This window comes from Maylandia zebra, unplaced genomic scaffold, assembly GCF_041146795.1.
Source record: "Maylandia zebra isolate NMK-2024a unplaced genomic scaffold, Mzebra_GT3a scaffold11, whole genome shotgun sequence".
Lineage (NCBI taxonomy): Eukaryota > Metazoa > Chordata > Actinopteri > Cichliformes > Cichlidae > Maylandia > Maylandia zebra.
The window spans coordinates 5764147-5791108 of NW_027490041.1; the positions used below are offsets into that span (position 1 = coordinate 5764147).

Consider the following 26962-nt stretch of genomic DNA (forward strand, 5'->3'; position numbering starts at 1 on the left):
AGGTTGTTTTTGGCAGATATTAAAGATCATGGGTGGGCGGGGCAAATGGAGCAGTTTTCTACAGTCGAGTAAAATTCCAGGAAAGAGCTGGGTGTGGCTTTCCTTTAAATCACATGATCAACAGCTTTAAGATGGAGGCAACTCGCTCAGTGTTTCCTGTTTCATTCTTAGACTGTGGCGATGGTAAGTAGCAGCTTTTCACTTGTTACCTGGCATCTTTTCAGCCACCAATGATAGTCATTGTATGTTATCAACATTTCACTAACTATGTTTTCTCTCATGTTTAAAATAGGCCGACCAAGAGCAAAATAGGTATGTCTGCAGACTCTGCTGTAGCCAAAGTTATCAGATCTCCTGTGTTTTTAAATCCCTAACTGCTCGATCATTATCATTTTAGAAGACAACAATTTCTCAAAGGAGGTTCAAAACTAATGCCTACAAGATTACCAAGAGGATGGTTCGGGGCTCTTACATGACTCCGGGAAGTCAACACTTGGTGGATGAGGTGTGTTACCTTTGACACTTTTAAGACAGTCCTGTTTATCACTACTAACAATAAGCAAATATGTTTTCACTCAACAGATCCTTCACAGCATGTTGTTTCTGGGCAAAATCAACAACATCCCCTTTTCTCCAGAAGAAATCTTCCCTAATCCTTTTGTTTTGGGTTCTTTAATGAGAAGATATCCCAGGCCTTTAAAGTTGTATTCGACTCAGCTTCCCAGGCGAAGTCCCTTCTCCTGTGTGCTCGACATGGTAAGATAACTCTTCTCACATTTTCAGTCAATCTGACAAACTTCCAGTTTTTAGGAAAGTATAATGCAAAGTGCTTTTTTACTGAGAAATCCAAAGAAAATCCATACTGTACCTTATACTTCAACATATGCTTCTAGCTATACTTCTCCACCAAACACAGAGACTGCAGGAGAGCTGGAGACTTGCTTCAGAATTTGTTAGTTCTAAATAATGTCTAACAGACTCATTATTGGAGATGCTTACAGTCTTCAAGGCGTATATGATGCTGTCACTGTGTAGCTGCTGGATCTGTTAAGCTCAAAGACTCTAAATTCAGCGTGTTTTGACAGCCCGGCATAGCAAAATAGAAAAAAAAAGGTCAATTAGCAAATTTAATTATAAATTAGTGAGAACAAAGATGGATTTTTGCTTATTGATTTAAAATTAAATAGATTTTTGTGACTTGTTTCACCCCCTATCTTAAAATGTCTAAATCAAAAGCATCCAATGGTCCTGCATAGTTAAACAAGTCAAGCAGCGAAACAAACATGTTGATCAACTTTCTATGAAAAACAACTATATAATCAGGTGCAACACTTTGACCAGATCTGTAACTGTTTTCAGATCGTCCTGCAAAATAACTCAGAGAATGAAGAGCAAATAAAGCAGAGTCTGCAAGATCTCCTCACAGACTTGGACTTAGAAGAGAATAATAAAAAAACAGCTTTCGTCTCGTCCACCATCTGCATTTCTCAAAAATCCCAAACCAACAAATCAGAAAGGTACTACGGAGTCTCCATGTCCACCAAAGGTCCTAACGCTGGGAAAATTATGATTGCTGCCTCCTGTCTTAGCAAATGGCATAAATATGTATCTGGTGCGGTGATGACCTATTATCCAAACACAGTCCAGAAAGATTACTTTGATGGAACAATTGAAGTACCTGGAAATATCAGGTGTGAGGCTTTTTGTCTCCGTGATGGTGCCAGAATGAAGCCTTGCAGATCATGTAAGAATTTGTTTGGCTTGAACACAGAAGACCTCAGAGAGTGGCCATATGGTAACTGTGCTGAAGCTGAGAGCCTGAGCAATTTGCTTGAAAATGAGAGAGAAGTTGAAACACATGTGGATGAATACTCAGCTGAAAAGGACAACAGGCAGAGAGCTGAGGATGAGGTTGGTAGGGTTCTTAGAACCGTGTTGCAAAGGATTCGGTTTAACTGGACAGGTGAATTTTACAACCCAGAACAAGAGTGAGATTTCATGAAATCATTTGCATTCATCATTCTGATAAATCAAAGATTCTCTGCTCTGACAGCATCTGTGTGGATTTTCTGTAATCACAGAGACGTGTATAAGCATGTTTACTTTCCATCTCCATGTAATTGTCACATTTAATAATTAAAACTGGCTTCTATGGGTTTTTGTTTGTTTGCTTACATATCTAGTGTTTAATGCAATATGAAGCATTATCAGACAGCATTTATTGGGAAGAATCCCATTTTTATACTGGTCTGTACCCAGGGTACACAGAAAATAAAAACACATGTTTTCTTATTATGATCCCAACTATAATTTACTTAAGCAAAAGCACTACATGTGTAGTTATAATATTTATAGCAGTTACTGTTGAGCTTTAAATTTATCATCTTAAATGTTTATATGCTGATTATATTGCTTTATATAAGAAAGGCCTAACTCTGAGTACACTCTGTGCCAAAAAGTGCTGACAGGAAACTGCATGCTTTTGCAGAAACGTGCTTTTGCAGCTAGAAAGTGAAGCTGATATATATCAGTTTTGATTAGTTTTTACCAACTGCTTGCTAGGGCAATCCCACGAGTTTGGTGTTTTTGTATTGAACATGATTCCAAGTGCTTTCTATAACACATAGCAGAGGTGCCACAACAAAGACTGAGAAGAGGACAGGAAGAGACAGTGAAAGAGATGCACTCCTTCGCCATTCATGTTAAAGCGTTGCATAGCTTTAATTTTAGAGAGTGTTGCATAACTTTAGTCATTTTTCTACCACAGGTGAAGCCAAGAATTGTGAAGCTCTCTTTTGGCCAAATACCAGAATCTGTAAGAAGAAGAAGAAACAAACAATCAAATAGGTCATTATTAAGAGGACAACAATCTCTTGATGATTATCCACAGTGTCTTTGATAACTCTGAGATACAAACTGTCAAGGATATACACATCCCAGCAAACAATAGCTGTGTTTGACTAAAGCGATTAATAACAAGGACAGAGCTACAATCACTACAGTCAAACATAAAGGGCTTAATCCTGAATCCAAGTCTGAGCTGTGATGCCGTTGGTGCTGAAAGCTGCTCAGATCCTGAAGCTGCACGTTTTGTCTCTCTCTAACCAAACCAGCAGCAAAAGAAGACACATTTCGCTTGACATAAACATTGTCATGAATTCCCTCTTACTTTTGCTGGTTTGCTTCCACCACCATTAAAACACACACAGAAAAACAACACAGCACAGCTCTCTGCCTCTCTCAGTGTACTTTAAGAACACCGTTTCCCATCTCAAATCTCTGTTTTTGGCATTATTCGCTTGCTTGTTATGAAGCAGTCTACCGTTGTTTACAGCCGTTTTTTTTTTAATGACTTCCGACAAGACAGCCTCATTTCTGCTGTTCAATACCAAATTTTATTTATTTTTTTCAAATTAAGTGAAACTGCAAAATGCTCTGCTGTGTCTCTATTAAACCCTCTTATTAAAACCTCTGAATCACTTCAGCAGCATCAGCCAATGTACATTTGTTGAGTCGTGGTTCTCGTCTGCTTTTGTTCTACTGCAGAATAATATTTTTAAGGTTATCTACTGTAAAAAGCTAGGCCAGGAAAATCTGCTTCATGGTTTTGTGTTTTATCCTCAGTTACTTTGACACAAAAGCATCTGCTGTGATGCTCACACCTCTGATGAAGTTTCACAAGTGTCAGTACTGATAAATGATCAGAATTATAATGTTTCTGACTCTCTGAGTAAGAATTAAATGGAATCTAATTGGGACCTTGTGAATTGGAATTGAACTGGTTCTAGAAATCAGTGATGATACTCAGCTCCAATACCCACCTATGATATTAGGCTTACGAACGCTGACTGGGTTTCATTTACCAGCTTTTTATGTTCTTCCTGCAGTTTCCTCCCCACATCACTCATCTTAACTTTTTTCCAGTCCTCCTCAGTCTAAACAGAACACACAACAATACAAAGAAAAGCTCAGGTGATTGATCTCTAACACTAGGCATCCCCAGTCTTATTCTTAGCAGTCTAACTTCTCACCATATCTTTGAAGGCCTCTCCATTGTAGTAGCGCTTGGATGCTGGATACTCTATCGTTTTGTCACATAGTTCCAGGAAACTGGAAGCCACCAGATGCAGCTCCTCTCCGTCATAGCCGTACAGCTTTTTGTCCTCACACGTCATCAGCACAAGCTCGTCACATGGACATGAGGTGCCCTTTACCACACCAATAACCTGCATTTTTACAATCTCGGGAAGGTAGAATTTTCCCCAGGCGTTTACTTCATCATCATCCCCGTTGTATTTGGTGTTCTCAAGCTCTTCTATCCACAGGTCAGCACCACTTGGCTTCTTCAGGTGAACGCACATGCTTTTGTTTTTGGAAACAAAATCTTTCACCCATTTCAGGTACTTTTCACCTGGAAAGAAGCAGACAAGGAAATATGGATGAATGTAGAAGTGTTGGAAAAGACAAATAGCAAGGTTATCCTACAGCAGTTTGTGAAAATGTTGTATCTTGAAATAAGCAGGCAAAATGAGGATCTCACTTATCTCATATGTTCTGATACCGACTTTCTTCAGTTAAAGGACAAAAAAAGGGCACACTGGAGGCTGACAGAGTGTGCAATGGTGGGAATCATTTTGCAGAACTCACTAAAGTTTGTTTCTCCTGGAACAAGCTTTTTACACTTCGGCAAATGAAAATACTGTGTTAAACTAAAAAAGAGCACCAGACCAAGGTCTACAGTACTAACAGAAAAGCATGCCGTTACCTGTTGCCTGTCGACACAGCTGCTGATCTTCCTCACCAAAAAAATGAGGATCCCTGAAAGGAATAGAAAGGTTATGTTAAAATGAATGACTGTCACGGTGATCATGGGAAGCTCCGAAATATCACAACAATAGCTACGAAATCACAAAATGCAGTGTGATGTCTGTAAGCACCAAACATGACATCTCTGCAAATTCATCTTGAAATATGTAGGTACCTCACACGTACAGCTGCAGCCATCTCAGCCATTTATCACTGTGGCTGCCAAGTGGCTGCCACTTCACAAGCGCATGGCACAACATAGAAGAGCCACCTCCACAGGACAAGACTCAGCAGTCCATCTGCATCTTAAGGATAAAGGACACTCTTTCGAGGATGCTAATGTTCACATTTTGGACAGAGAGGACAGATGGTTTGAAAGAGGAGTGAAAGAAGCCATCTATGTCCACTGTGAGCGACCATCTTTGAACAGAGGCGGGGTTTACGACACCAACTCTCTGCCATCTATAATCCAGTTTTGAGATCCCTTCCCAGACGCCTTAACGCCCACTCACATCCTGGGCCATCTGACCTCAGGAATTCGCATGATAAGGTGGGGCCAGGTTTCACAATGAACTCACCCGAAACTGGCTGATTGGGACCCACGCCCAGTTTCACACCTTGGCTCAGGTGATTAGAGGATCATCAGGGGGTCCTTTTGTCCCTCTGTGGGGGGAAACTCCCACTAGGTTTATATCTGGGACTCTCCACCATTTGACCTTAGAACTGAAGAAGCTTCTCGGATGAGAGGTGAAACGTCTTCAAGTAACTTAAAGAAGTCCAGACGCTTTTCTTTGCAAGCTCCTTTGACTACGATGACCTGGATGACTGAGAACCTTCACAGACATAAGGTGAATGTGACAAACAAAGCGCCTTCTTGTTCTCTGTGATAATGTAAAGTTATTAATGAAAAAACAAACGAGTAAAAAACGGACTGGAAATATGTCTTCAATCAAAACTCGACAAAAACAAAGAAACAGCCTCACTTCTCTGCGACGCTCCCTAAAAATGACGTTACGTGTTACGTACCAGAGATTTCTATACAGCCCTTTATCAAGCCGAGAGAAAGTGACGCAAAACCCTCCAACTAATAACGACTAGCAGAGAGGCTCAGCTGAGTGTAGTTACCTGGTTTGCAGACGCATACAGACGTTTCCTGTCCTCTCGGACGCAGCTGTGATAGAACATGTGGTGCATTACCGCCACCAACTGGCTTGGAGTGAGGACCGGAAATCGCTGATGCCAAATCAAAAAAAAAAAAACATAAAGAAAGATTAAGTGAAGAGATAAATGAATACATTAAATCAAGAAGAAAAAAACCCACCACCGGACATATACATCCTCATATCCTTCTGTACAAATGAGTTTGTTTTAGAAACTGAAAAAAGCCACAAAACCTTCACATCTAGAAATCCTTTGCAGTAAAACTTGTTTTTTGGCAGGTTCCACAGGTTTTGAATCAGTTTTCTTCTTTATTCCTGATAATTTTGACAATGAAAAAGAACATGTTCTATAGGGCTTTGGAGTTGACGTCACGCCGCAATGCATTGTGGGAGCGCGGCACCATTTTCGAGGTCTACGAATCAAAACAAACACACTGTGTTGGAACGACGATTACAAGATGCTTAAAAGCAGCTCAAAAGAGAACGGACTGTATAGAGACCGATTGCGTCCAGAGGCGAAGCGGCGGTACTTGCAGAAAATAGCGTGCAGTGGAAATGTGGACCCGTATGAAATACGGCCGTGGAGTAGAAACCCTGAAGACGTAGCCTGATATATTTTCGTACCTTATCTGTGGAGTCAGCGCGTACAAGTCGTCATTCAAACAAAGGTAAGTCAGCTCGAGTACTGCGTGTGAAATGCGTTTGATTTCCCTGCAAACATTCACATTAGTGCAGCATAAATTCATTCATGAGGGGAAATTACAGTGAGAACATGTGGAGGCTGTTAGAGGGAGAAGATAGTGAGTTCAGTGCAGGGCTGTGCAGAGAGGTTTAAAGGGGCGGGTGCTCAAAGTTAAAAAGGGGCACATTGAACCAGGCTGAATAACAACAACACACATTCATCAAGAATCTAATATGGGAAGGGCAGGGCTGTGTTGGTCTGAGACTGTAGACATTAAAAAGTCCACAGGAGAGATGGTAGCTGATTAAACAAGTGTCATGAGATAATAACAAAATGCAAAGATTGGTGACAGCGCTTGGAACCATAAGGCAACAAAAAACTATGTATGTAAAAAAAAAAAAAAAATATATATATATATATATATATATATATATATATATATATATATATATATATATATACACAGTGGGGCAAAAAAGTATTTAGTCAGCCACCGATTGTGCAAGTTCCCCCACTTAAAATGATGACAGAGGTCAGTAATTTGCACCAGAGGTACACTTCAACTGTGAGAGACAGAATGTGAAAAAAAAATCCATGAATCCACATGGTAGGATTTGTAAAGAATTTATCCGTAAATTAGGGTGGAAAATAAGTATTTGGTCACCTCAAACATGGAAAATCTCTGGCTCTCACAGACCTGTAACGTCTTCTGTAAGAAGCTTTTCTGTCCCCCACTCGTTACCTGTATGAATGGCACCTGTTTGAACTCATCATCTGTATAAAAGACACCCGTCCACAGCCTCAAACAGTCAGACTCCAAACTCTGCCATGGCCAAGACCAAAGAGCTTTCGAAGGACACCAGGAAAAGTATTGTAGACCTGCACCAGACTGGGAAGAGTGAATCTACAATAGGCAAGCAGCTTGGTGTGAAAAAATCAACTGTGGGAGCAATCATCAGAAAATGGAAGACATACAAGACCACTGATAATCTCCCTCGATCTGGGGCTCCACGCAAGATCTCATCTCGTGGGGTCAAAATGATCATGAGAACGGTGAGCAAAGATCCCAGAACCACACGGGGGGACCTGGTGAATGACCTGCAGAGAGCTGGGACCAAAGTAACAAAGGTCACCATCAGTAACACACTACAACGGCAGGGAATCAAATCCCGCAGTGCCAGACGTGTTCCGCTGCTGAAGCCAGTGCATGTCCAGGCCCGTCTGAAGTTTGCCAGAGAGCACATGGATGATACAGCAGAGGATTGGGAGAATGTCATGTGGTCAGATGAAACCAAAGTAGAACTTTTTGGTATAAACTCAACTCGTCGTGTTTGGAGGAAGAAGAATACTGAGTTGCATCCCAAGAACACCATACCTACTGTGAAGCATGGGGGTGGAAACATCATGCTATGGGGCTGTTTTTCTGCCAAGGGGACAGGACGACTGATCCGTGTTAAGGACAGAATGAATGGGGCCATGTATCGTGAGATTTTGAGCCAAAACCTCCTTCCATCAGTGAGAACTTTGAAGATGAAACGAGGCTGGGTCTTCCAACATGACAATGATCCAAAACACACCACCCGGGCAACAAAGGAGTGGCTCCGTAAGAAGCATTTGAAAGTCCTGGAGTGGCCTAGCCAGTCTCCAGACCTCAACCCCATAGAAAATCTGTGGCGGGAGTTGAAAGTCCGTGTTGCTCGGCGACAGCCCCAAAACATCACTGCTCTCGAGAAGATCTGCATGGAGGAATGGGCCAAAATACCAGCTACTGTGTGTGCAAACCTGGTAAAGACCTATAGTAAACGTTTGACCTCTGTTATTGCCAACAAAGGTTATGTTACAAAGTATTGAGTTGTATTTTTCTTATTGACCAAATACTTATTTTCCACCCTGATTTACGAATAAATTCTTTACAAATCCTACCATGTGGATTCATGGATTTTTTTTTCACATTCTGTCTCTCACAGTTGAAGTGTACCTCCCCTGCCAGTGGCGGACCCCCTCAGACATCGGTGCGTTGGTGGTTCTTTGTGTCCGGGGATGGGCGTCCAGGTACACACCGGCTCACTCCTTGGCGGCCGCTTATCGGGGCCTGGAGCCTGGGGCTCGCTCGGGCCACTTCGGAGGTGGGGTGCCCCCGGCCTCTCGGCCTGGGGCTCGGTCACTCAGGCGCAGCTGGCTGCCGGCGGAGCTCACGGGCGCGTCACTGCAACTCCCCCTGGCTTCTGCTCCGCGGCTGCTGAGTGAGCCCTCATCTGGGACTCTCCTCAGCTCTTTCCGGGACAGTGGCGCAGCTGCCCCTCTGTTGGTCTTCCTTGGTCTCTTGTGTTCTGGGGGCCTCTGGATGTCTGGAGTTTTGATCTCCTCCACACCTGCTTCACGCCCTGGAGGACGGGGCTGTGGCCCCCCCACACCCTCTAGCAGATTATTACATGAAGGAACCTTTTAAAAACAAGCGCGTCCATGCTCACAGGTGAACACACGGGTGATCACACCCACAAACTACACCCTTTTTGGCTCCTACCTCAAAGCACACTGTGTTCTGTTGATCTTATGTGCTGCACAATAATGTTTAACATTTAGTATTTACTGTCATATTCCCATATATCATTGTGATGTTGTTTATTCTATTACTCTTGTTCTCTTCTGCTTGCTTTCTTTTTTCTTTCTCAGCAGGTGATCCAGGTGATTGATATATGCATTTTTTTTCTCTGCCCGTTCTGTTGGTTTTTGTCTTTTGCCCTTCTCCCCCGTCCCTCTTCTCAGCTGTTTCTCTTTCCCTCTTTCTTTCTCCCCTTCTTTCCCCCAGTCAAGTCTGTCCCGTATTCAGTAAGTGAAAATAAAATAAACAATAAAAGGTGAATCAAATGGACCATTACGGCAAGGCTGGGATGGTCAGTTTGGTAAAGTAAATCCGTTGGGCATCTTTCTTTGCCTTTAGACAACAATTCTGATGGCAAAAGAGCCAAACGGGACAGGCCCAAAAAAAAAAAAAAAAGAAAAAGATGGGAAACAAATCCAGCACTCACGGATCAAATGTTCTATTTTTGAATCCTCTCAAGGAGCAGGTGTATGCTGGTTGAAATTCACTCTACTTGGTGAAGCACGCTGACAATAAACACAAAGAATGAGAGAAAGAACATGGGAGCTTGTATGATGGAAAGATGGAGGTGAATTGGTGAAAGAGAAGCTGGAGAAAGTGTTAAGAGCCACCACATCATCTACAAGCTTATGTCAGTATAGAGAAAAGGGTTCTTCAGGTATTGTCTTTAGGTTCAGTAATTGGCTAAAAGAGGAGAGCGTAACAAATGCGATCATTTCATAGCAGTTGTAACTGAAAACCAAGATTTGAATATGTGAATATTTTCTCCCTTCTTTAGACTTTAACCCAGGTTTAGCAGCAGACCATATGAAGTCGACAGGTGGTCACTTGGCTCAAGTCATGCTATGCACAATTATAACCATACATGCACAGTACACCCATAAAATAATGTAGCCACAATTTTAAACAGTCTAAAAATACCTGTCTTAGATTGCAGAGGCAACCCATATGGAAAAGAGATATATAAATCTTATAAAGTTTGTATCTGTCTTGTGTGAAACTTGTATGAAAAGCATACAAGCGTGAAAACAGATATAAGATCCCTTGAAAAATTATATAATGAATCTTGTATGTTTTGGATACTTACTAAAACAATATATGAAAGTAATGAGAAAGTGGCCACTTTCATGAGTCACATATAAGTTTTTACTATTTCTTTTCCATATGGGAAAGCAGGAAACAAAAAGGAGAAACATTTTTTCTGAAAGTGGATCAATGAACTCACCAGCTAATTGTGAACACAGAATCTCCTCAGCACATTTCTACTTGTTTCGCAGTTTTTCAGTACCTCCATGCTTTAAAAGTAGTTGCACAAACTGACGACTGAGGTATTTTTGGTTTCAAAGAGACATTAGAAGCAGTCTGACTGTTATTGGCCTATCCACTCTGTCTTCTTCTTTTACCAGGACTGCTACAGAAGCACTGAAAAACTTGCACAGCTATGACTTTTTACTAATATGGCTATTTAAGGTTTTCATTAACAAACTATATGAATTAATGCAACTTTTATTATTAATAGAATTCAGCTGGGTGGGCCTAACAACAACACTAATCATAACCTAATCATATTAAAGTATCCATAAAGAAATTCTGTACATTAATATTAACAGCTGTAGCAGAAAGCTAGCTCTCTTATTCATAAAACTGGCTCTGTGCCACAACTAGGCAAACTATAACCCTGGTAGCTCTGATGCTAGCGTTTAAAACCCAGCTAGCTGGAGCTACCATCACTGACATATCAAACATTTTGGACATTTACTGCAGTGCTGCTTCTTTTTTGTTTTGGGCTACATACTGAACTTTAGAATTACAAACAAAGTATCAATCCTTATTGAAAATCGCTAACAATTTCTCCGTCATTGAGGAGGGAGTGCCACACAGTTAGTCATTTCTTTTTAATTCAGATTCATTCCTGACTGAATAAGTGGGAAAAAAATTAACAGGGTGAATTAACAAATTGTTAAAAGTGTTTAAAAAGCAAAAAAAGGCAATTGTGTTGCCAAGGCCGATTGACTTTGATGTTGACTTTAGCCTTGAGATGAAATTATGTCCCTGGCTGTCACAAAAGCAGTGATTTTGTAATTCCAGTTGGAACAAGGTAGGTGATGAGTATTTTATCAAGGTTGTAAATCCCACAAAGCCTCAGATCTTCTATTGCTTTCATTTGTATATACAGATTTCCCCCCCTAACTGGCAGTTTATTATAACATACTGGAACAACTGTAAGTTCATGACCTGCGATAAATTGAAAGCCTGTCGTGGGAGTACCAGGCTATCAATTTATCGCATGGATGGAAAATGTGATGTTAAAGTGGTCCAGAAAAAGAAAAATCTCACTGTTACCTTTCACTGGTGTTGCATTTCTTTGATGTTTACATGAGAAGTTGTTAAGCATTAAACAGAGATTTGTTAAATCAGATGGAAAAAAACAGCTGCAGCAGAGCGGGCTTACACATATGGACAGTGTATTAACATGGATGACATACCAGCTTTTGACCTACAACAGCTTACATTTCCCTGCTTTTCACTGCATATGTTCAGATTTCATTTTATTCAGAAATTACCCCAGTTGGTCAATAGAAAACGGTCAATAGAAAACGGTCAATAGAAAACATGTAGTCGCTTTCTTGTTTGACCTTTGTTGTCCTCTATTTTTTGAATTTGGATTTCCTTGTTGATTGTAGCCTCCTTTGTGTTTCTCCATGTTCAGTCATGTATTAGTTTTGCTTCTGTGTGTTGTTGCTTCCAGATTTATTTTGTAAGTCTTCTGTCTCTTGTGCTTTCCCTTTATTTTCACTTAAGCAGGCCTTTCATTTCAGCTCTGCATTGTTGCCCCATGTCTCAACTCTACCAAATTTACTTTCTGCATGTTCTCTAGATGAATACAGGACTACCTATATAAAAAAAAAAAAAAAAAGAAAAAAAAAAAAAAAGAAGAAGTGTACCTCTGGTGCAAATTACTGACCTCTGTCATCATTTTAAGTGGGGGAACTTGCACAATTGGTGGCTGACTAAATACTTTTTTGCCCCACTGTAAGTAAATGAAAGCTCTGCGTCATTTGAATCTTCTTGTTTCTGTTGCAGGTCTGTGACTGAACTTCTGGGAGGAGAAACGTTGGTTTCATGCTCTGTGATTCTGTGTTTTGTCATCTCTCTCAGGTGATGGAGAGCTCAGATGATGACCCCGCCTACGTGGTCAAATTCAAGTCTACATTCAGAACAGACCTGGAGACACGCAAGCAAAATGCCAACATTGTATATGTGAAAACTGCTGCTGGAGCCAGATTCAAGGAGCTCAAGTGTTTACCCAGATCTTACTGAACTTACTGCAGGAACAGAGGGTTGTTGGAGGGAAACCTGTGGAAGCAACAACATCCGAGCCACCAGAGAAGAAGTTGGCCCTGTTGGTGCTTCATCAGAGTGTGAACAGGAGGAAGACTCAGCTGAGAACAGTGTGGTGGATACAGAGCAGAGCCCACCATCAGTACAGAGGCCTGTCCATTAGAGTGCTGCTCCAACATGCAGCACATGTACTTGGCCACAGCTGCAACATCTGTACCTGTGAAAGCTTCTTCTCTGTTGCTGCTCATATTGTGCAGAAGAAGAGAGTTTCTTTATCATCAGAAAATGTCAATGAGCTTGTGAGTCTTAGCAGCTGGCTCGGTGCAGAGGAGGAAGAACATGTCAAGTCAGAGGAAGATAAATGCAGTTCATGTTGTCAACTCAACCTGGACTATTGAAAGAGTTTTTCTTTGTCTGGTTTCTGACTGAGATTCTCCAAAGGAAATCCAGCACAAACACACACTTCACACACTCAAAGTCCTGCACAGTAAATGAGCTGATGAGCGTTTGTGCTGCTACCTGATTGTACAAAAGGCCAGCCAGTTCGCAGAACTCACGAACGGAGCCACATCTGCGGAGTAAGATATCAGCATACTGCTGCCGTTTAGCCAATGAGCGGTGAGGCAACCCATTCTCTTCACCAATCAGAAGACACAATTCTACCTCATCATTACGCACACGTCGACGCAGAGAGTTCGGTCGGAGCTGCAGGTGGGAAGAGTCAGCAGAGTTTTACTCACCGTGTGGATTTTCGTTCCTTCTAATGCCGTTAGCGGTGTGCGTCCATGAGACTGTAAGTTTCTGTGTTTTATCGTGTTTGTTCTTTGCTGCGGCCATTATCCTCCCTTGTTTAATCCTTGGCGCACACTTTGTTTACTGATTGTTACTGCCGTTTACTGGAGAAGGGTCTGGCTGCAGCCACTGTGGAGCTCCACAGTGGCTGCAGCCAGACAAACACGTGACCTCCACACTAGCCGTAAACACGCATGGATACCGTGGAAGTCTTGCAAGTTGATCGCAAAGGTTGGTTAAGTCTTTCTTAAATAAATTTGCCGTTAGTGATTTCATAATTCTAGGAATCGTCTAGTTTTCTTACAATGATCATGTTGCCACTTTTTTTGCGTTACAACAACATTTCTCCGTATTTTAATGTTTTTTCATCATGCTCCATGGCAGAGAAACACACAGATATGCTTTTTCCTGGGCCTGGTTTAAGTAGGAGCTGGATTAACGGCTTCTGTGGGCGAGAAGAAGCAAAAACCACATTTTGCATTAGAATATGATTTATTGTTGGCGTCAGAGATGCAAAATAACGAATACTTCAATACTGTACTTAAGTAGAATTTTCTGGTATCTTTACTTTACTGCTGTACTTTTTTGTGCCTACTGTATACTTCTTTATACTTCTACTTCTCACATTTTAGCACGCGTATCTGTACTTTTTAATCCGTACATTTGTAAATCAGCCCCCCGCACGCTGCTTTGGATGTAAGATTACTTCAAAATTTTGTACATAAATTATATTTTAGACCCTGTACTTCTTACTTCGACTTGACTAAAAAGTCGAGTCAGTGCTTTTTAAACAGAGGTATCTAAACTGTAGTAAGGAACGTGTGTACTTGTGACACCTTTGGTTAGCGTCAACACTGTAAATTTTGTCACAAACAGATTTATATATTTATCAATACTTCTATTCGTCATTCTTTTCTGTACAGCTTTTTTATTGCCCAGATTTTAGTTAGCCTCTGTTCAATTGACTGTTATATGTCAATAGAAACATGTCTCACAAATTAAAGTGTCTTGTAATATATTTGTGGGGGTTTTTTCAAGAATTTTTTCTGCAACTCCCCCTGGCTTCAGCTCCGCGGCTGCTGAATGAGCCCTCATCTGGGACTCTCCTCAGCTCTTACTGGGACAGTGGCGCAGCTGCCCCTCTGTGGGTTTTCCTTGGTCTCTTGTGTTCTGGGGGCCTCTGGATGTCTGGAGTTTTGATCTCCTCCATACCCGCTTGATACCATAAAGGACAGGGCTGTGGCCCCCCCACACTCCCTAGCAGATCATTACATGGAGAAACCTTTGGAATGCAAGCATGCTGATCCACACAGGTATGCACACAGGTGTACACATGGATATTCACAGATGCGGACTACAGCTTTCTTGGCTGCTGCCTCAAAGCACACTGTGCGCTGTCTATCTTGCGTGCTGCACAATATCGTCTATTATTTAGTAACTATTGATATCTATGACTAGCTAGTTTATTGTGATGGTGCTTTTTTTTTCTATTATTATGTTGCTCTTTGTTGTTTGCTGTCTCCTCTGTTTGTTTTTTTTCTCCATACAGGTGACCCAGGAGTTTCTTTTGTTGTTTGTTTTTTTTTTTTTTTCCTCTCTTCCCCCCCCCTTCTCACCGTCTCTTCTCCCCTTTGGTTTTCTTTCTTTCTCTCCCCCTCTTTCTTTCATTCTTTCCCCCTGTCCTATTAAGAAAAAAAAAAAAAAAAAAAAAGATGACAAAGGATGAACTGAAGCTCCGCCATCACGTGATGTCGCATGCTGCTGTTTCTGATGTCACTTAAAAAAAAAAAAGGAAAAAAAAAAAAAATTTCTTCCCAAATCTATTACATGCCAACTGTAAATTGTTATTTCTGCTAAAACCTTAACTTAAATGTGTATATGGTGTTTATCTGTTTCTCTCTCTGTTTTAGATGCACACATCAATCTGGAATTCGGGCTTAAAGCCAGAATTGCAGGAATGCAACACGTGTTGCAGAGGACTCTTTCACTGCCCTCTGTGCCCCACTTTCAGCCCTACTGTCAGGGCAAAGTTTGAGGAGCATCTAAGTGTGCATATAAAAAATGCTTTGCCTTTCAAAGGTATGTTTGTATTAAATATACTTTATAGTTATAAATATGCACTTTTTTAAGCACTTCTGCAGTATCTTTGTTGACTTAAAAGTTGCTGTTGATATTGTACAGTTCAGTGCATTCATCTGCAACAAAAAGTGTTTTTATAAAATATATTTTTATTTACTTTTCACCACTTTTCTTGACATAACTTTTGTGATCCATACCATTTTGCTTTCATTATTGAGGTTGGCTTGGATGTTTTTGTTAACATGTACAATCTGATTGCTAGACAAATTGATTGCATTCTATACAACTACATTTAAATTACGTTTGTTTGTTTGTTTGTTTGTTTTTCTCTTACAGATAAAATGATATGCCGGTGCAGGCTGGCTTGTAGGACAACAGGACACTTTCACCGCCCTGTCTGTAAGATTACAATCATACGGCGTGGGGATATGGCAAGGCATTTATTGTCTTGTCAGCATTCTTCAATGCCAAGTCAGCCACCATTATCAGGACTGCTCCCCGCTGAACTCTCCGAGGAGCCCCGTCTCCCCCCCCCCAAGGTTTTGTCTTCGGTATCTGAACCATTTTCTGAGTCGTTGTTAGAACATTCATTGGCTCTACCCTCTGTGTTCAATAAAACTGCAGCTGACGGAAAGTCCATGAAAATGACATGCCCTCACTGTGGCCTTACTCTTCGTAGCTCTGGCAAGCTATTTGCACACTGGAGAGAGGAAGCCAAAGCTGTGCTTGAAGGACAACACGTGCCCATTTTCAGACTGAAAAAGCGCAAGTTCCAGGAAGTCAGTCAGGTCAGTAATCACTTTAAACAGTAGTGTAATTACATGGTTAGTGACATTTGAATAACTGTTAAAAAACTGTTCTGCAACAGAGAAATAACTATGTTTTCATCCCCATTTGCCTGACACAGGAGCCAGCAGTTGTTGAAGATCTGCGTCCTGCTGTGCAGTGGGTTGTCCAAAATAAGGCACTTTTCCGTGGACACGTAACAATGCCAAAATATCTGTCCTTAAATCAAGGGGACCAGCAGAGGGTCTTAAGAGACATGTCAGAGGAAGAAGACACTGGAGCAAGGGACTTGTTCCTCTTTGTTTTTCAGTTTGCAGAGGACATGGAGCTCTTTTTGAAAGCATGTGCTGATGAGCAGGGGCTAAGGTCAGTGCTATGTTTGACATGTGATGGACAAATGAAGGCACTGGCTGTGTTTGTTTGTTTGTTTAATATGTCGTTGTTGTTTTTTTGTTTTGTTTTTTGCGTAGTACAAAATTCAAATTAAACTTATTTCAAAATGTTGTTCACTTTATTCTGTGTCCATACTTATAATAAAGGATTACAGTGTAACAGCATTAAATGTAACAGCATTTTTTTAAACTTGTAATTTCAAAATAAAAAGCTTATTGTTGATATTAACAGTAAAGAATTGCAATCAATAATATTTTTATACATTTTAAACATTAACACTCTGGGCTCTATCCTGGCCATTTGTGGACACTTCACTTATTCTTTTTTTTGACTACTGCACTGGAGTGGACCAAAACAATGACACGGGTTTGATCTTAAGGATCTAATAGTTGTGTGTGTTGTGCATGACATTGCCACACAAATATGTATTTGCAAGATAGAGTAGAATAAATTATGACGCATGAAATATTACATAGGCTGCAGTGAATTTCTGTTGATACAGCAAATTGAGCTTTGAGTTTCCCAGTCAAACTTAGCTTTGAAGCACCTGCTAACAACACTTTTACTCTTTTACATTTCATAACAAGACACCATAGCCAAAATATTAACAAAATATATATTATAAAAAAATTCAAAGCTGCAGCACATACAGCAACAAACACCGTTAGTAAATGTGTCCTGGAGTTTATGCAGGTGCAGAAAGTGCTGCTGCTGTAAGTCAGCCTAACAGCTTACAGATCACTTATTTTTCTGGAAAGATGGTAGGAAGGGCATCACTGCTCATTTCTACAGTCTCCCAGATCTTGGAATACAAGCCTTTGTACCATGAAACCACTTCGCAGTACTAGGAGTCCACTAAAACCTATAAAGAGAGTGATCCTGGAAGAAATGGGGCACACACTAGTGACCTCAACAATTGCAAGACAGCCTTTTCCCCGATGCTCAGATGGGGAAACAAAGGAAGTTTCATGAAAACATTAGGACTTTATCACTGTTTTATCTGAAAAGTTAATGGTAATATATAACCTAACTGGGTATGAAGAGTAAAACATTTAGATACAATTTTGATTTTGATGAAAAGGACTGGTGCTATTTTAAAGAGTCACGTCGGTAAAAGTAGATAAATGTTTTAAGAAATCTACATTTTATAGCATTTTGTGAACATACACAAAAAGTGGCCATTTTTGGCAACTAACAAGCTGAGAGAGTTTTATATTTTTGGCTCTCCTTGAACAAAAATAATAGTGCATAATAATCAATGTTGATGTTAATCAATTAGATGTCCCAGACTCTACTATTAATAATACAGCAGCCCCTCATTTATCGCTGGTGTTACGTTCAAAAAATAACCCGCGGTAGGTAAAATCCATGAAGTAGCCAACTTTATTTCTTACAATTATTATAGGTGTTAAGACTGTAAAACCCCTCACTACATGCTTTATACACTTTTCTCAGACAGGCATGAACATTTTCACACTTTTCTCTTTTGTTTAAACACTCTTAGAGTTCAAACCTTCGTAGAAACATAAGTCCAGTATTATGGAATGAAACCTAAAGGTGCATTTGAGGGTGCAAAACGTTTCGTCGGCATTGTTGTGTTTGTTTGGGAGAAAACTTACAAACATACAGTACAGCACTTCAGAGTTACACTGCTATGTAAATTCGACAAGCTAAACGCATTCTGTACTGTACAGCAGGAGTCCCCAACCTTTTTGCACCACAGACCACTTTAATGTCAGACAATATTTTCAGGGAACGACCTTTAAGGTGTCGCGGATAAATACAACAAAAGAATAAAAAAAAGAAACTGTGGTATTTTGTAAATATAATAATAAATGTGACTTGAGCTGTGCGCCAAAAACAATGACAGTGACATCCTCCTCTCTGCTTTTTAATGCTCTCTGGTCGCTATGGTAACGCGTAAATAGTTCTTTCAAAATAAGACACACAACTACAACCATACATTTCACACCGGAGGATCAACTCTCGCGGAACGGTACCAAAAGACTGGTGAATTTTTTTTGAACAAACCCAGAGTGTTAAAACCCCCTCACTTAAAACCATTTTTATTTCTCAGCAGCATCAATAGTAACAAAAACGCAATTTAGTTTTCGCTGTCAAAGTCGATTTAACCGAAGTTACGTGTTTACGGCTAGTGTGGAGGTCACGTGTTTACGGCTAGTGTGGAGGTCACGTGTTTCCGGTTAGTGTGGAGCTCCACAGTGGCTGCAGCCAGGTGCTCTTGGTTTACTGCGAAGCAGCCTCTGCCGTGCGGTCATTAAGGGACCGTCACTAATTTCTCATGTTAGCTCTAATGTAAAGTGCCTAGTTAGGATTTATGTAAATAGTAAAATTAGCATTTGTTGACACTCCCTTATTTTGGTTGAATGTTCCACTATCCAGTATTGTTTGTATTGTTGTATTACACATTTAATTCACTCTGTTCACATAATTATGGAAGACTTTTATGTTCTTTCCAACAGAAACCACACCATCACTCACCACACGGCATTGAGCATTTTACAGCCTGTTAAATCCCCTCACTCACATTATGGATGTGTGCTTCGGATTCTTGTTAATAAATGAGTGAACGGCAGATACCTGAGTGGCAGTGGATTTTGTGGATACGCCATCTGTTCTTATCGGACTGTTGAGATTGTGGATTCATAGAGTCAGCACCTTGTCATCTACATCATTCATAGTCAGGAGGTCAAGTGCATCCCTCTTAAAGTTACCTCCTCCATTACACTGATAACAGAACAATAGTTCTGCTGCTTCCTGTTCTGGAAACACACATTTATAAATGTTCACTTGCTGTTGATCAAAGGTATGTTGGTGGCTCTGGACGCTGAGGGAACTTTGTAAAAAACTAGATCAAATGTTAACGTCCTGGCAGAGGCAAAGAACTTTGATTTGATATTTGATTAGATTCATGTTTCAGCTCAGACTGACAGAAATATTTGAACTGCTGCTGTGTTAAAGGGAACACTGCTGTTAGAAAGCACCTGATCTGTTTCTGCACACTGAATGTTGCACTTCTCATACTGCAGTACTATTAAAATAAGTACACAATGCACTACTTTTGAACTCATGATTGAATGTTGCTGTAACAAAGCCATTAATGTGATTCAAAGTGTTCATGGTTTCCCAGCACAGCAAATGATTGCACAAGTGTGACTGATCCACTTTCTAATGTGTGTGTAGCCCACACTGTGTGTCACTGTGTCACAGGTGAGTCTGTGTGTCCAGGTTCTATGAGGACAACAGGATATAGTGACTGAGTCCAGCAGCTTAAAGTCTGACTCCATCCTCCATTTAAATAACTCACAGCAACAACTGAATAGCTTTGCCTTTGTGTAGCTGACACTTCATTTTAATGTCCTTCTATTCTGGTTCATCTGGTCTCAGTTTCTATAAGCACACAGGTTTCATCAGGACTCTATGACCTCAGTGATCTTTGCTGGGCCTTAATGCTCTGAACAAAGCTGCACAGCACAAGACTAAATAGAAATGAATCAGTCTTTCATTCTCACTGCTGTTTGACTTCAGCTCTCAATGTCCCACCATAACCCATGGAAAGAATTACTGTCCATCCAGGCTGCTGAACATGAAGCTGAAGAAGGTGGAGTATTGTGAGGGCTGATGGAGATGATGATGAGGAATCCAGGAGCAGTGGGTGGATGGCAGCATCAGCATGAAGGATCAGTGTGAGAACACATCATCATCCACAAAGGAAACCAGTCTGAGTGTCTGACGCTCTTGTTAGAAAGACGCAGTCCCAGCAGTTAGCTTGTCTGCTAGTTAGCTGAGAGCTAGCTCACTTGTACATTGAATACCAAACTGTGTAAACCAGGGGTGTCAAACATATGGCCCGTGGGCCAAATCCAGCCCTTGACATAATTTCATATGTCAAATATTGATGAATTTTCAGGCTTGCTGATAATCAATGTGAGCACGGCTGAGGTTTTATTCTGATGAGCAAACCATGTGGCCAATCACTTTCAGAGACAGACTGGGATCATACCATTATGTGAAAGAGGACATGTCCCATAGACAGCAAGGGTAGTGGTAGAGACCAGTACACAGAGAAATGGGAGCTGTACTGAAATGCAAGCGTGTCAGGAAAGAGTGAAAAGGCAAAATGAGCAGCATCTGGCTGCATTTCAGTGATATTGGAGACCACAAAGCTGAGTGCAACATTTATACAGGAGATATACAGGAGACGCTGAGAGCAGAACTGATAAAATTAGGAGCTGGCTAAAGTGAGACCCATTTTTATTTCCACCCATTTTCCACTGTGGAGGACAAAAGGTTTCAAACTGGTCCAGGTCTTAAACCTCACGTGTTCTTCCTAATAGCAGTAAATGGATAAAAATAAGGCTTTTATGAAAACACTGAATAAAACTTGCTGCCTTTAAAAAGACTAAATGTACAGTTCAGTATTGAATACTACATAAAATAAACTATATATAAAGTGTGTCTGAATGGCAGAGACGCAGAAATATGTGCATGTAGCACAGAGCCACGGCTCAGTGTCTGAATGAGTCTCACAGACCTGAATGTGCTGTTGAAGCCATTTATAATTATAACGTAATTCTTTACTCGTTTGATCTGCTCCTTACCACAAGCCACCAGACGTAGAAGGTTTTGGACTTTTAACTATATTTTCTGAAGTTTTACAACTTTTCTTACTGTTAAAAACCTCGTTATGGCCATTCATGCTGTACAAAGTAATTAGACATGTGTGGTATCTACAGAAACGTCAGAATCTCAGCTAAAAGTTCACAAAACCATCTCAACAACCACCAAACAGCTGAAACAGCAGGTGAACAGATCACACAAAAAATATGTAAACACAAATCCCCCTGATCATCTGTTTTTTAAACATGAAGCATAGTTTTGGACGTTCATTTACTGCTGGTTCAGTGAATTTTGGTTGGACAGTGATGAAACCTGCAGCCTCAGAATCTGTGAGAAGTCTGCTTTCAGCACGCAACAGCATTGTTGTGTTGTGTGGATCCACCTCTGCAAACTCATCACTGTTTCACCATCATGTTTCTACTTAGACAATAACAAAGGAAGCAGTTCCCAGGAACTACTTCCTGTCTTGTTAACATATGAGTACGTTGCCCTTCAAAACACCTCCACTTCTCCTCTTATTAGAGGACTGCCTTATTATTAATCTGCTAATTCTGTCAGTTGATGAAAGAAAAATGCTTGATCTCACCTGAGAGTTTCCAGTGTACAGTGTGGACTCTTCAGTCCTTCAGACAGAAGCTTCACGCCTGAATCCTTCAGGTTGATGTTACTCAGGTCCAGCTGTCTCAGATTAGAGGTCTGAGAGCTGAGACCTGAGGCCAGAGCTTCACAGCTTCTCTCTGACAGGTCACAGTGACTCAGTCTGAAGAATAACAGATAAACAATTACAAAAATAAAACACTTCTGTTGAAGCGTAATGAGATACTATTATATTTAGCAATATTTAATCTTGTTTTGTCAGGAAACTGAGCACTGATGCAGAGCAACATGTGGAGAGAATCAGAGGAGAAGAAGTGAAGAGAGAACAGCAGTAAAACAACAGTGAATTGTTCAGTGTGCTTTTGATATCAACAGAATGTGTCAAATTTCTTTATTTTGTATTTGTTTTAGTAGAATTGATGATTATCACTTAGATAACAACCACAGGCCAGGTCTAAATTGCACTTTGGTGACAGTTACACCCAGAAATATTTCAGAAACGTGGACAATTTGTGCTCCATTGTATTCAGTATTGAACAAACTGAGTACCGATGACCACTTAATATTTTTGATATTTTATTTGAGTTGTTCCACCTGATCTGTGTTAACTAGAATAAACATTTAAAAGCTAAAGCTATGATCACATATGTACTTACAGAGCTTTGTTGGAGGCTTTGACCACTGGCAGCAGCCTCAGTAGAGCCTTTTTAAAGGCTCATGTTCTTCACTTAGATCATTTATTTCTACTTACATTTCATTCTGGGAAAAATGGGGATTACTTTGAAAATGGGAACTATTTTCCCCAAAAATCAGCCCTGGATTAGTAAATCACTCCAACATGTTCTCAGGCAGAAGAAGCTGTCTTGTTAAGAGGGAGAGAAGAAAAGCAGCTAAAATCAGGTGTAAAAGTAAAGCAGAGGATGAGCTGAATAAAGGACACTCAAGGCTGGCTTGGAAAGGAATGAAGTCCATGGTGGGGATGCAGAACAAGGAGCAAAGATGAATGTGATGCTGAATCAGCAGAAGACTTGGACTCATTTGATTCCAGCTTTTTTTTTTTTATTGACATTTTAGAATCACTATACAATACCATCAACTTCAGCTATCTTTCAGTACATATATTTTTATTTTTTTTTCTATATTTAAACAACTAAAATATCCATACAATAAGAATGAAAGAAGAAGAAAAGAAAAAGAAGCAAAACAGGAAACAACAAACAACATAAATAAAAAATACATAAGGAAAAATAAATAAATAAATATAGGGAGTGTGTTTTTGTTTCCATTAATGTAACTAATTTTTCCTCTAGTCTTCTAGTAGTTAACAAAGTCAAAATCTAATGCAAAAGCAAAAACTGGCCTGCGTTTTCTAATGTAGTCCATCCATTTCTTCCATCGTGATACAAACAGGTCCCTCTTGTAGTTCACATCTGCTGTCATTTTCTCCATTCTGTAAATGTCCAGTGTGATGTTCATCCACGTGTTCATAGCTGGGCTCTCTGAAGAAAGCCATTTTTTTGTGATGGCTTTTTTGCCTGCTGCCAGTAAAATATTAAACAAGTATTTATCGTTCTTTGTCCATCCTTCTGGCATAAGTCCAAAACGTAGAGTTTTACTTTCCAAAGGTAAATATCTTCCAAATGTCTCTTGTATTGCTGCATGTATTCCCTTCCAATAAGTTTTAATAACATGACAGTCCCAGAAAATATGATAGTGATTTGCATTTGTATTTCCACAATTTCTCCAGCAAGCAGGAGGGTTACCTTCATAGTGAGATTTTTGGTGAGGTGTAATAAAATATCTTATCAGGCATTTCCACCCAAATTCCCACCAGCTCTGTGAGCTGCTACATTTCCATTGATATGCCCATATTGTTGTCCATTCTTCCTCCTTTATCTCTATTCCTCCCTCCATTTCCCATTTTGTTTTGATATACAAGGTTGAGTGTAATTTCATATTTGTTAATCCTTTATAGAGGTCACCTATAATACCTCTATTTTTATTTGAACTGCCCTTTTAAATACGTCTAGCAGCTGTTTACTCAATTCAGCCTTAGCTTTTATCGTTTTATTGACAAAATGCCTCATCTGTAGACATCTATAAAAATCCTGTGTTTCTAATGAATATTTATCTTTCATTTTATCAAAACTAATTAGTCTGCCTTCCTCCATTACCATACATAAAGCTGTTAATCCTTTATATGTCCAATCTTTGAATCTGGTGTCCAATTTATTTGGAGCAAAATGTGTGTCATGTGCACACCACTTAAGAACTGCTATATCCTCTTCTAGTTGATATTCTTTTATTACTGTTTCCCAAATTTTAAAAGTCAACTTGATCCATGGATTTTCAATAGTTTTTATTAAATTTTGCAAGCTTCTGTCTGCTATAATAGCTTATATTGGGATGGAGGTCAGACCCTCCTCACTAACTTTCCATTGAGCGTCATATGAAGGATTACATCAGCATATCATAGGCCTTAATTGTGCTGCCCAATAATATTCCCTAAGAGAAGGTAAGCCCCACCCCTTTTTCCTTTGTTAAGTTGTAGGGTTTTAAATCTAATTTTTCCTTGCCATATGTATCTTGACAAAATTTTTATCCCATTCATTAAACTGTTTCTGATTAATTTCTATTGGTAATGTTTGAAATAAATATAATAATTTAGGAAGAATATTAATTTTAATTGAGTCTATTCTCGAATATAAACTTAAATATGGAATTAGATTCCATCTCGCTATATGTTCCTTAATTTTTTTCTGTATTGGTAAATAATTTCGTTCTAATAGTTCTGTAAGATCCTTAGGTATTATGACTGCTAGATATTTAAAGTACTCTGTTTGCCATGCTAATTGATACTTATTTTTAATTTCTTCTGATGGAATATAGTTGTACTTAAGCAATTGTGTTTTACTCATATTAACCCTATATCCAGATAGTCGACCAAAGTATTCAAATGATTGCATTAACTTAGGTAAAGAGTTTGATGGTTGACCCAAAAATATTAAAATATCATCTGCATAGCAGGCTAATTTATGCTCCTTTTCATGGATATTAATACCTTCTACTTCTTTATTTTGTCTTATATATTGAGCCAATAGTTCCAGATATAACGCAAATAATAATGGTGAGCACGCACAGCCCTGCCTTGTTCCTCTTTGCAGCTTAATACTATTTGATAGGTAGCCATTAATTTTAATCCTTGCCGTAGGGTTATCATAAAGTGCCTGTATTGTCTTAATTATATTTTCGTGAAAGCCAAATGTTTGCAAGACTCGGTAAAGAAAGTTCCAATTAACTGAATCGAATGATTTTTCTGCATCGATACTGATTACCATTGCTTCTATTTTATTCTTTTGAATATGATTAATAATTTGTAATGTCCGTCGTACATTATCTTGTATTTGGCGCTCTCGAATAAAACCTGTTTGATCATTATGAATTAGATTAGGTAAGAACTTTTCTAATCGTCGAGCCATGATAGATGTAAACAGCTTGTAATCTGTATTAAGAACAGATATTGGTCTATATGACGCACATTCTAATTTATCCTTGTTTTCTTTTGGGATGGCAGAGATAATTGCTTCTTTCCAGCTAGAAGGTACTTGAGCCTTCTTTAGGATCCAATTCATTGTTAGAAGCATCACTGGTATTAATTCTTCTTTTAGCTCCTTGTACCATTCTGCCGTATATCCATCTGATCCTGGAGATTTATTTATTTTAACCTTACTTATTGCTATTCTTAGTTCCTTTTCTGTTATATCTTCAATCAAAGTTTTATTCTGTTCTTCATTCAGTACTGGTAAATCAAGAGAATCTAAAAAACTGTTAATTTCAACTATACTACTCTCTGTGTTATTAGCATACAGAGTCTTATAAAATGTTTCAAATGCACTCTGAACTTCTATTGGTTTATTTTTTATTAGTTTTGTCACTGGATGTTTAATTTTGTGAACTGTATTATCTGCTATTTTCTTTTTTAGTTTCCAGGCTAATACATTCTTTGCTTTTGATCCTCCCTCATAATACCTTTGTTTAAGAAACATTAATTTTTTTTAAATTTCATATGTGGTCAAATCATTTATTTCATTTCTTGTTTTCCTAATTTCCTCCAATATATCCTGAGATGTTTTTCTTTCATGCCTTTTCTCTAATTCTTATTTCTCATCTTTTTCTTATAAGAGGATATTGCTATAATTTTCCCTCTCAGGACAGCTTTTAAGGCATCCCACAGTATAGGAGGAGACACCTCACCATTGTCATTAGTTTCCATATAGAAGTGAATCTCTTTCTTAATTTGTCCTTTAAAGTGAGGATCATTCAGTAAGCTTGAATTTAATTTCCAATTATTGAGTTTTGGTTGCACGTTTAAATCAACAGACAGGTATACTGGTGCATGATCGCTTAACTCTATTGCTCCAATTGCACAAGTGTTTATTTTATCTTTATTTTTCCCAAAAGTTATGAAATAATCTATTCTTGTGTATAACGAGTGTGGTGAGGAAAAATAAGTATAATCCCTTTGGTAGGGATGCAAGTCTCTCCATATATCAATTAGTCCCACCTCCTTCATCAGTGTATTTATATTCTTAATTAATGTTTTAGTATTCTGTGCTTTTCTATTGGAAATATCTAGCTTTGGTTATAGATGTCCTCCGCAAATTAGGAAACCTACTGTCTCTGTTACCATCACATCTATAATTTTCTTAAAGAAATAAATATTGCTTCCAGGGGGTGCATATATATTTAACAACGTGACTGGGTTCCCCTCAATGTTCCCCCTTACCAAAATATAACGTCCCTCTTTATCACTTATCTCAGATATTTTTTCAAAGAGTAATTTGCTTGATAACAGGATAGCCACTCCTCTCCTTCGTCCAGTTTTATAGGAAGAGGAGAAAACTGTTGTATAACCCATTCTTTTCAGTTTTTCATGCTCCTTACAGTCTAGATGGGTTTCCTGTGGATACACTATTTGTACTTGTTCTTTCTTCATTTTAGTTAAAATTTTATTACGTTTAATTGGATTCGACAGGCCATTTACATTATATGATATGATTTTTACCTTATCTTTAAGCATAC

General features: G+C 39.4%; 3 protein-coding genes and 3 long non-coding RNA genes across 6 annotated transcripts in view; 3 read left to right on the top strand and 3 right to left on the bottom strand.

The window, feature by feature from the left end:
- Nucleotides 1-26962, top strand: part of LOC143415939 (uncharacterized) — a 282785-nt gene that overhangs the window by 205921 nt on the left and 49902 nt on the right. The window lies entirely within an intron of this gene.
- LOC143412335 (protein NLRC3-like) overlaps nucleotides 1-26962 on the bottom strand; it is a 108031-nt gene that overhangs the window by 58861 nt on the left and 22208 nt on the right. The window lies entirely within an intron of this gene.
- LOC143415957 (uncharacterized) lies at nucleotides 25-2449 on the top strand. Its single transcript, XR_013096387.1, has 4 exons — nucleotides 25-312; nucleotides 398-505; nucleotides 583-756; nucleotides 1360-2449. It is a non-coding gene; the product is annotated as an uncharacterized LOC143415957 (long non-coding RNA).
- On the bottom strand, nucleotides 2578-4251 carry LOC112434555 (uncharacterized). The gene is made up of 3 exons (XR_003024134.2): nucleotides 4032-4251; nucleotides 3822-3935; nucleotides 2578-2813 (listed from the first exon to the last, which is right to left on the bottom strand). It is a non-coding gene; the product is annotated as an uncharacterized LOC112434555 (long non-coding RNA).
- The window catches only part of LOC143416059 (NACHT, LRR and PYD domains-containing protein 3-like), a 30165-nt gene continuing 16908 nt past the window's right edge, over nucleotides 13706-26962 (bottom strand). Inside the window, exons 5-6 of the mRNA XM_076881428.1 lie at nucleotides 21870-22043; nucleotides 13706-13829 (exon numbers count right to left, since the gene is read on the bottom strand). Coding sequence (XP_076737543.1) covers nucleotides 13820-13829; nucleotides 21870-22043 — 184 coding nt within the window. The 3' untranslated portion in view covers nucleotides 13706-13819. The remainder of the gene's footprint in view (nucleotides 13830-21869; nucleotides 22044-26962) is intronic.
- LOC143416110 (uncharacterized) lies at nucleotides 15997-16609 on the top strand. The gene is made up of 3 exons (XR_013096473.1): nucleotides 15997-16014; nucleotides 16143-16251; nucleotides 16371-16609. It is a non-coding gene; the product is annotated as an uncharacterized LOC143416110 (long non-coding RNA).